At 39.2% G+C, this 10,795-nt stretch overlaps 1 protein-coding gene across 1 annotated transcript; it reads right to left on the bottom strand.

The window, feature by feature from the left end:
* Positions 1 to 398: 398 nt before the first annotated feature.
* Positions 399 to 10,562, bottom strand: LOC139739157 (beta-sarcoglycan-like). Its single transcript, XM_071649804.1, has 7 exons — positions 10,353 to 10,562; positions 7,301 to 7,501; positions 5,356 to 5,538; positions 4,568 to 4,601; positions 2,908 to 3,068; positions 1,575 to 1,703; positions 399 to 872 (listed from the first exon to the last, which is right to left on the bottom strand). Exons 1-7 carry the CDS (start codon positions 10,377 to 10,379, stop codon positions 660 to 662), a joined length of 948 nt encoding a protein of 315 aa, XP_071505905.1. The 5' UTR covers positions 10,380 to 10,562; the 3' UTR covers positions 399 to 659.
* Positions 10,563 to 10,795: the final 233 nt, after the last annotated feature.

Raw genomic sequence — 10,795 nt, 5'->3', positions numbered from 1 at the left:
TTCTACTTTAGAATGCCTGGTCAAATTTTGGTAGAGCTGTGAATAATTTAGATTAGTGACTGCGTGAAAGGTGAACTTGCGATACTCAGGTGAGCGCTAGACCCGCGGGTCTCTTGTTTGTTTTGCTTCAGTGATCGGGATCTGCATAGCCAAAGAAACTATCAATCAAGATTGTTCTACATGCAGCAATATTGCAAACTATTTTATTTTAGCTGCTCAAAAAGCTTGTAAGCAGAAGTGGAGATTTACAAAATTGAACAGGAAGAACAGATGGTATAGCAAAGCACTGTTCTGATGCTACCATGTATTGTATATGCCACATAGTTTGCATTCCTTCATTTTTTGTAATTCATTTATTTATTCAATTTTTTTTAATTGGGGGGGGGGGGGGGGGGTAAATTGGCAAATACACTGATATTTGTAAGCTAAAGAACTCATTGTGATATCGTCTCCTAACCACATGTCCAAAGTACATTTTCTCTACGGTTGAATATCAATAACTTTGCTGCCTGAATAATGGATAATACTCTTTTAGATCTTGTAACAATGTCTACCTAACTCTGCCGAACCCTTGAACGTTTTTGACCCAGCACTGTGTAATTTTGACCCTTATCTTTTATCAATATGTGCACTTAGTGTTTGAAGACATGTGTTACATTTCATTCAGCACATGGATTTGAACTAAGCTTTCCACACGGGTGCGACATGCCTGGCGGGGCTCTCACTCGGACGACTTTGCCAGTGTCACTACATACGCAAAGGGTGTAACCTGTGACAGAACCACTGAGTCTGCCGGTGCTCTTCTTTGGCAAGAGGGTTGTGTTGACATTGATGCCTCCTGATGGGCCTACCTCAAGGGACATCAGGTCCAACTGTTTGTTGCAAGAGAAACATGAAATAGCAAAGACTGAATAACGAGCTTTTCACGCAACAGAAGCTTGAGCGAAAATGTAGTCGTAAAATTGTCTTTTGCTTGGTATAATTATGTAACACTGCTAATGTTTTGATCCAGCAGAATGAAAATCACATAAAATTCATCTTACCCTGCCAAGCTTGAAAAATTACATAAAAATTGTCACTTTTACAATTCAGTGGACTCCCATTATAACGAAGGCCTCATAACTGGCAGTTTTCTTTTGTTATATTGACATTTTGTTATAACCAAATAAATATACAACAAATAACACAGAACAAATAATGTTGCAGCCTGAATTTTTACTTCCTTGTCAACAGAATTTCATTATAACTACAATATATGTGCGTTATAATGAGAGTGCACTGTACATATTTCAGAATGACATACAGTCTTTCCGGAACAGGATTATTCGTCCCATTGCTGGTCCATTCTATAAGACAAGAAAAAAACAAAAGGAAACTCTAGTTGTTCCATAATTGTATATTCAAAATGAAACCTTCATATGGACCTTTTCTGCAGGGAGGCAAGAGATGCACAAACTGTCTCGCTACTAATCAAAAATTACCATGATGAATCAATGAATCCATTCATGCTAATTGGATTTAAGATGAGTTATGAGAGCTCTGGAACAGGGCACTAGGATGAAAAGTGGACTTACTGCATTAAGAGTGACATTCTCTCCAGACAAGTCAATTTCCTTGGCACTCAAAGAGAGTCCCTCATTTCCCTGAATGGTTATACCCTCTTCTGCCTCCATGGAAAGAGTTTCTCCTGGACCGGGGCTTAACTGTACATACACACACAGGGCATAATCATCGCATCAAACCTTCAGCAGAGCTGCCAAAATTGAATGGAATTTACATCCCACTTCCATGATTAAAAAGCAAATACCGGTATGTACAATTGACAAGATACGTAACATTGACATACATATGGAAAAAATGAATTCCACAAACGGCTGAAAAAAGCTCATGTCAATGACAATGGAAAATGGATGGATTTTCACAAATAGGGTATGTACATTGTGTAGCTCAAATTTGAAGATCGCACAATGTATAACAATCATATTAAAAGGTATAAAGTGTGACAAGCATACATGTACATTACATAAACGAAGACAGTACATTACAAGAGAATTGCATCAGCCTGATTAAAAGAGGTTTTATTGAGTTATGTGATATAAATTTTTGAAATAAATCCTTTTTCAGCGTTGATTTAAGCAAAATCAAAGCAGAGGCATGGCTACTACAAAAAACGGAACCTACAAAGTACTGTAAAAGTGGAAATTTGTCACGGTGTTCAAATTTTTGCGCATTTCGAGTGACCAGAAACTAGTGTGAAAATAAAAATATGCTAATACATGTATGCTTGCTTGCTTTATGTTCCAGTATTTGATGTCTTGATTCCATGGAATTAAAAACATGCGAAACTCTTCTTACCCTGTCAAGCGTGAAAAATTAGTTGCACAAAAATATCTACTTTTACAGTAGTTGCTGAACAATTTGAAAAATGTAAATGAAGCTTGGAAAATACTCTTCTGACATTATTGGCTGGTAGCAAATTCTTGGAATATTGATATATTGTTAATGTGTGTGGTGTGTGTGTGTGTGTGTGTGTGTGTATTAGGGAAGGGAGGGCTGCATCACATTCTTAGGATGAAAGCTGCTTAATGCAAACATCAAAATATCACTTCATGCTGTTATTGATTTACGACTACATGAAGTTTTTTTTTTTTAATATGTTTAGTACAGAGGCCACAGAATGGGGGAGGGGGGTCTTACAAAACAAAACACTTCTGTAATGTTGCAATGTTAAGATTGCAACACACAAAATGCCATAGGAAATATACAGAACAACCTATCAAGTAAACAAGCAGTCGAGCTAATCAGAAATCACGACAAAATTTAATATTTCTTTGCAGTGATTTTCAACAATTTCGTGCACCAATTCCCCACAGGATAAAACTCTATCCAAGATGGTTGTGTGCCTACCTTGGACGCGACAACCCTTGAACTCGCTAACTGCTTCATGCCAGTGGGTGTTGCTATTCCACTGTCATTGACTGTGTGAAGAATGGAGCCGCCTGTCATAGGGTTGATGATTTGAAGGCCCTCTTGCGCCCTCATGGTTGTGCTTTCGCCACTGATCTCCACTGGAATGAAATAATGGAACACAAAAAAATACCACTTATTTCAACACATTGGTGGAACCATTTTGTGGCAAATGAGACCGCAGTAGCAGAAAGTAGTTGTACGATAGCTGGCTGTCTTCTCTTATAAACTCAAATAGGCATACCATTTTCATCTTTCACATCCAAATAGGACTTCATTTCACTTTCCATGGCAAAAAAGAAAAAAAAAAGAACTAGAAATGTCGCTATGGCGACTGGTATGCCTCCGCCATAATGCATGATTCTCCTAATAGGTCTATAGTACATGTGGACAATGTGTGATTACATTTTCACAAAATTGGCAAAATATTAAAATGACATGTTTGTCACAAATGTATTGAATGTTTACCTTCCTTGACCTATGCTTAATTGGATGAATAGGAGAGCATGTATTTGGGGATTTAAGAACTTTAACTTGACTTTGACCATTTCATAAGTTTATGCACTGAGTAATTTTCAAGGTATGGAGAAAAAGAGCAATTTCTGTATTGAACAGTAAATTGTTATCATTTTCATCTGGCCTTTGATTTATAAGAGAATCACTGTCAGGCAGAACATACATAAATTCAGCATGTACTAAGTTTCAAGATAACTTGAGCCACTTCCGAGATATGAAGAAAGAAGTAAGTTCAGCACTTTCACTTGATCTTTGACCTTTTGACCTTTAACCTTCTTGGCAAAAAAAAAAAAATCCCAGAGAATCTCTATTGGGTTATACATGCATACATCAAGTTGCATTGCATAAATATAAGGAAAATAGTAAAATTTTGAAGTATTGCCCTTGACCTTTGACCCCTGACCTTTGACCCCATGAACCCTAAATTCCCTAGATAACCACTGCCAGTCAGTAGATGCATATATACTATGTTCCATAAAGATACCTTGAACAATTTCCAAGATACAGAGAAAAAAGTGAAATTTTAACATTTTGCTTGACCTTTTGACCTTTGACCTTATGACCCCAAACTTTCACCAGAGAATCTTAATTGGGTAGTACAAGTATACACTAAGTTTTAAGAAAATATCTTCAGGCATTGCATAGATATGGGGGAAATAGTAAAATTTTAAGCATTTGACCTTGACCTTTTGACCTTTGACCTTGAGCATGTGCACCCAAAAGTTGATAGGCACAACTTCACCCCCTAATACACATACATGCCAAGTTTCATTAGGATACCTCAAAAGGTTTTGGTAGTTACCCTGTCCACAAAATTCATTACAGACGGACGGAAGGACGGACGGACGGAAAGACGGACGGACGGACAACCCGAAAACATAATGCCTCCGGCACCACTTCGTGGTGGAGGCATAAAAAAAGAAGAAGCTATGGTACATACACAGAAGAGTACTGCAATCAAGGGGATGCTATCAATGGCTGTGGATCCATCAATGCAACTGTCACTTTTATAAAACACATTATGAAAAACAGTCACATTGTATGTTCTGTAAGTTCCAAATTCTTCATAAGACCTGATCCATACCTGTAGCACCTCCCATCATTTGCTGTAGAACCACCTGGAATGATAAATAGCAGAAGAAATGGAGGTGAAATTCACATTTTTGTCACAATAGAAATCCTGACATATCAGTATTACCTCTCATTTAATCTACTAGTACTGTCAACTCTGAGCAGAAAAAGAAGCTAAAATAAGTTTACCAACATATCAGATGGGGGGGGGGGGGGGGAGATATGATATGAGAATAGGACATGTGGCTAAAAACGAACAAAGACATCTATTAAGTATAAAAGGAGTTCTCAATACATGAGCTAGCAGGAAGAGAAATGATGGATGCAATGGGATGTACTAGCATGCACACAAAAGAAAAATTCACCAGAAAATATTGCCATTCAAGGACAAAAAACAAGCAACTTCCATAAGACACAAATGCAATGTCAGCAGAATCTCATAAACTTTAGAATGCAAGAACAGGCACTGCCTCTACCTCATCATTTTATGTTGTGAAAGCTAGTATTTGGAACTGGCATGCGGCAAAGATGTGGTTTACATAGCAACAAATTCATTAAAGAAAATTTAATCAATAACATCTATGAAAGGGTTTTGGAATAAATGGTGAGCTAATGTAAGTAATTACAGACTTGAAGACCCAGGTAAACAAGCTGGTCATACTGATCAAAGCTAATCATTTGTGTTTTGTTGTTGTTGTTGTTGTTGTTGTTGTTTTCCAGAGTATGGTTCTGGAAAATTAAAGGTTGTGCATAGATAAATAAAAACATCTGACAAATCCCCACCTAGAGAATTTTACTTACTGGCTGGCCATCACCGTTGATTTCCAAGTCCTGTCCCCGATAGCCACCAAACTCTCCCAAGTCGGTAAGTACCTTCTCTGCTTGGACGTCTTCTTTGTATTGGATGTCTCCCCCATCCACAAACTCCAACACATCGGACCCAGTCTGGTCAATCCGCAACGCCAAGACGATTAGAACAGTGAGCTAGAGGGTCACAGAGAAGAAAAAAAAAAGTAAAAGAACTATCATGAAATGGGCTGATGATACAACATTTAACAATACTGTAAACATGTGCTGTCATTGTAACTTTCATTTCAACATATTTTGTACATAGCAGTGACGTACACAGTGGCGGATTCAGGAGGGGGCGCACTGGGCGTGCATGCCCCCTTTACTGTATTTCTTTCTTTTGCACCCCCCTTTCCGGAATTCCTGAATCCGCTCCTGGTACAGCTTGATATGATTCAGACAGAAATAACCAAATATGGCTCAAACTAAATAGAATGGCAGAAGGAAACACAAAATGGAGGCAATGAAACAGACTGCGTAAGCACCATTTATGTTATGATGTACTTTTGGAATGGCATTACTGTAAAAGTGGAAATTTTTGCGGTGTTGAAATTTTTGCGGTGTTGAAATTTTTGCGCATTTCGCGCAACCAGAAACTAGCGCGAAAATAAAAACACATGAATATTTTTGCTTGCCATATGTTCCTGTGCGTGGTGGCTTGATTCAGCGGAATTAAAAACACACAAAACTCTTCTTGCCCGGCCAAGTGCGAAAAATTAGTCGTGTGAAAATATCCACTTTTACAGTATATACCAATAACAGTGCATGACTTTACTGGACTATGCAAATATTTGGTCAATTCCATTGTGACTTATGAGACAAAGTGACGTTAGATCCATCATATCACAGTTTATGAAAACACCATACTTAGTTGGAAAAGTATCATTGCATTACGTACAGCAACGAAAAATTGCTGTCGTGACTTATGGGACATCTGAGGACTACCGTTTTTCATGTGGGAAAGTAAGTTCTGAAATATTCTTACACACAGAGTCTCTGGAAAGATACTTTCTTTCCTGAATGTAGCAAAGGGTTGGTGCTTACCCTGAGCCAAGCGGTATGAATATCTACTCATTGGTACAGTAGCAGGATAGGGAAAACCAGTGTGACTGATGGGACACTAAAACGTGACTTATGGGACGCTATCAACTACCACATTTTGAGATTGAGAGAATAATATTTACTGATGCCAGAACAAGTTCTAGAACATCATAAAACCAATCTATGACCAAAGAACATTAAGAAAATAAGCCATCTGAGAATTACACAAGCTGTATTATGGTCATAATAGTGTATCAGAAATGATACATAAATTCTGCAAAAATTGGCAATTTTCATGAAAAATGAAGGTTTTTTTCGGACATAACTCCACTCCACGTTCACCGATGTTCACAAATGAGGTATCAAAATATCTGATGTGAAAGGCTGCTTTGAGTAAACAATACCAGATCATCTAATTAAGCTTCATTAATCATCTATACTCAATAGTTTGATTTTCATAAAATGCAACCTTTCCGTGGAATTGACCATAAGCAGTAGCAGAATGTACCCAACTCCCTGGTAACATAATTTGCTAGGAAAGTTATGTTGTACATCAATTATATGCATTTCTTCTATTCCTGATAATGTACAAATCATAGCTTATTAGAAGTCATTCGAGTGAATCTCTCTTGAAAAAATTAAATACAATACTTTAGCAGTAGCTCTGCAAAATCAGATATACCGGTATACAAGAATTTGCACATGCAAGAAATACAAGTAAAACTAAAAAGGTAACAAATGAAACATCAAAACCTGCTTATAATGAGGCAAACATGGGGGAAGGGGGGGGGGGTCATAATTAAAGTGTATCTTTGTGTGTGTGGGGGGGGGGGGGGTGGGTAGGGGGGATACCTACAACTAAATTGGCAATGACGACAACATAGATTAGGAAAAGGAGCAGGTAAGCCAGGAAACGCTTGCGCCCTCTCAGTCCGGTCTTGTGGAGGTGCTCCTCGTGGACAGCGACATAGCCCGCTCGGAAGTTGCTGTTGTGCTCCTTGTTGACTCGCCTCCGCTCTAGTGACTTATCCAGCATGGACAACCGACTGGTCGATCTCTGTTTGTGGTATAGAGATTTGAGATGGTTATAAATATGAGGTGGTAAGAATTGAAACTAGACTCTAACTGGGGTCGTACTATCAATATTAGTACGTAGACATCTTTAATACAGTGATTTAGATGCAAGCTGCCCATAATTCAACCATAACGCCGTCCAAAATTTGCCTGCCTGCTACATGACCTGTAGAATTTAGAAACCTATTTTGCGCACAGGCGAACCTTGGCACGGGAGGACGAGCCTTGGTGTGGGTGCCAAAAGCTATTTTACCCACTACGTCACTAGGGCTAGCCCCAGGGAGCTCGCACCCAACTCCACACCTACACTAGACAACAGTTTACACTTCACCAGTCACGTTAGACTATACATGCAGACATGTAAAAGTTTATATCTAATGTTACACAGTCACAGCACAGTAGCGCCCACAGTTGTCAGAGTCAAAATGATCATGTACTCACAGTACTGTCACTGTTGACAAAAAAAGAAAAAGTAAATAAAAGGGGCAGGTAACCGACAGAACAGTCATTTAAATTAAATAAATTAAAGGAATCGTTTGGTAATCATGTAGAAATGCACACCATGCACACCTACATGTGTACATTTCCGTCCTTAATTTGTCAATGAAAACTTCTTGTGGCAATCAGAAATGTCAAGATAGACCATATCTGACGGTTTCATGAAATTTCATAGCCAATTACAGAAGAAAAGTAGCTAATTTTGACTCAAAAGTACGCCGATTGATGGCTGTGTCAGCGTAGCATGATGGATGATCGATTATGTGGACAAGCGTTAAACGATGATAATCGATCGTTGTAGTCTGTGTTACAGCCGCTTGTTTGGTGTTTAACCACAATTATTATGTCGGCTCGACAGTAAAAAGTGGAAGAAAGAAAGTGATCTTGATGCGTCTGTTTTTTATTGTTTTACTTAAAGGGGCATAGTCCCGGTAGTGTAGATGGCGCTGTTGATGATACTGCCGAAGATTACCGAAGTAGAGCTGTCATCAAGAGTAAAGTGCGTAGGTGTTGCTAAGTAACGTTGCCTTTGTTGTCTTTTCTGCGCATCGCGCAGTCTGTAGTAATGCCAGGGTGCGTGCATATGTGCTTGTTATTATGACATCACAAAAGAAGTTTGCTAAAGCTGTCATCCCCCTCAGCCGAATCATGAGCCGAACTGTGATCGGACCACTGACTACAGTGAATCGGACTTCTTCGGACTCGGGAAAGTGGGCCAAAGCGTAAGCGCCAAAAGAAGTCGATAGCGTAGGTCTCTATAGGAAACTTGCGCCGTGCGCCCGCGTACGCATTTGACTAAAACACGGGGACCATGCACCTTTAATATTCTCCTGCGTGTGACAGTATATCTTTCAACATTTTTTGCTGACCAAATGATGGAAGGATGATATGTGTACAAAACAATAAAAGATATATATATATGAAAAAAAAAAAATTATCCATCATGAATATTGCACAATAAAATGGACCATTACTACATGTCGATTTCAATATTCTGTTTCCACAGCGGCATGAGTATCTTTTTAGGTAGAATGAGCACTTTATAAGAATTTCACTATATTAATACATGATTACATACACTTTTTTCTAACACTATTCTCATTAATTCATTATTATAATAGGCCTATATCATGGAGGTAGCTCTTTTCTACCTCCATGCCTATTTATGTAGATTTATACTAGAAACAAATCCCCAGTGAATACAACTTCCTTCTCTTAATCTCATCTTCTTTTCTCTCTCTCTCTCTCTCTCTCCCTCCTTCTAATAATAATAGCCTTTCCTTTTTCTTCCACTTTTCCTTCAACCTCATTCTATTCCCTTCAACACTATTCAAATTGAATTATCAACTTTTGTCGTGATAAAATCAATACTTGCCATAATCTTTAAAGAAAGGGGAAAGAGTTCCTTATGTCCCACCCCCCCCCCCACTACCTAACTATCCACTAACCCCACTACCCACTAACCTTTATTTAGTTTATTATTATCCCCCCACTAATTTGCACAAAATAAATAAATTACTATTTTTTTAAATAATAATAAACTAATTAAAGGTTAGTGGGTAGTGGGGTTAGTGGGTAGAACTCTAGGTAGTGGGGGGGGGGGGGCCATAAGGAACTCTTTCCATAGTGGCAATGAAAACAATGAGAAAAAAATATGAAAAAGAAAGTAGGGCCTACACATATTGCACGTCGTGTTCGATATTGTTAGTAAGTGGCTAATCAGAGACTACCAGAATCGATTACAATCGTTGACATCGTTCTCTGCGAAATTGACGCACTGCTTACTAGTACGTCGCCGACCGACGTACTTTTCAGCTCCGATTTCTCATTTTCTTCCCTTTTCTGCTTTCTAATTCCATGAAAATATCTGATATGCCTATGGTTCAATTTAGCATCTCCAACAATAGCTGCACAAAATTTGATTGACAAACGCGAAGCGAACGGTAGGTGTGCATTTCTAAACTAACGTTACATGATTACGAATCGTTTTGTGAGAAGCCAGCGCCTGTTTCATCACACACTGACAAGATGATGAGCACTTGAATTTAAGAACTGGAATTTAGAAAAGGCAAGAACCTCGAACCGGGGCGGCGGCGGCGGGCGGGGGGTGGGGGTTCATCTCTGTCACAGTCCCCATATCCCCACATTTCCCCTTCAGGCCTCCCTGCCCTCCCTGGCCTGGACATAAAGTCATACTCATAGGCCTAACGTTTAATACACTACACAGTTCAAGTAAATTAGTTTGCCATGCCAGTGGCAGTGCCAGTGACAGTGCCGTGGCAAGTGTGCGTATGCAGCTGCACGCACAGCCACAGGGTAGGGACAGGGTCACTTACCCTGAACGTAGCGTTATTTTCATCCATCTTGTTCTTGACTGGCTGTCACTGTGTCAGGTTAGACTCAACAAATCGGCGATTGATACCGCATGTCTCTACTCTCTCTCCCTTTAACGTTAGCTCCGTCGCTGGATAGAGCCTTAGAGGTTCTACTTCAGACTTCTAACGTTAGTTGTTTATGTGATTCTCACAGTGCTCGTTGAAGCGGATGTTGTAGTATCAACAGGCATTAGCTTCCGGTTCGTGGATGCCTGGGGCAGTGGCGGGGTGTCGTCAATGCGCATGCGTAGCGTCTTCGCAACGAGAAGTGAGTAATACAGGATTTCTCTTTCTACATAGTTTTAGTTGAGATCAACGCTAGTATACTGTAGTATACTCTTTGGCATAGTTTGTAGGCCTATGGTAGGCATAGGCCCTCATTCATATTTTTTTAAAGCTTAATT

Source organism: Diadema antillarum, unplaced genomic scaffold, assembly GCF_040938485.1.
Source record: "Diadema antillarum isolate AM-2024a unplaced genomic scaffold, OU_Dant_1.0 scf00000003, whole genome shotgun sequence".
In the NCBI taxonomy this organism is placed as follows: domain Eukaryota; kingdom Metazoa; phylum Echinodermata; class Echinoidea; order Diadematoida; family Diadematidae; genus Diadema; species Diadema antillarum.
The sequence above is the reverse complement of the archived record's forward strand: the minus strand, read 5'-3'. Positions and strand labels throughout refer to the sequence as shown.

Bases quoted from the DNA above. Each gene is read 5' to 3' on its own strand.
- LOC139739157 (XM_071649804.1), bottom strand. From the start codon at position 10,379: ATGGATGAAAATAACGCTACGTTCAGG. The intron at 5,539-7,300 runs GTAGGTATCCCC...GTGACCCTCTAG, and splicing joins TCGTCATTGCCAATTTAGTT to CTCACTGTTCTAATCGTCTT. The intron at 4,602-5,355 runs GTAAGTAAAATT...TTATCATTCCAG, and splicing joins TCAACGGTGATGGCCAGCCA to GTGGTTCTACAGCAAATGAT.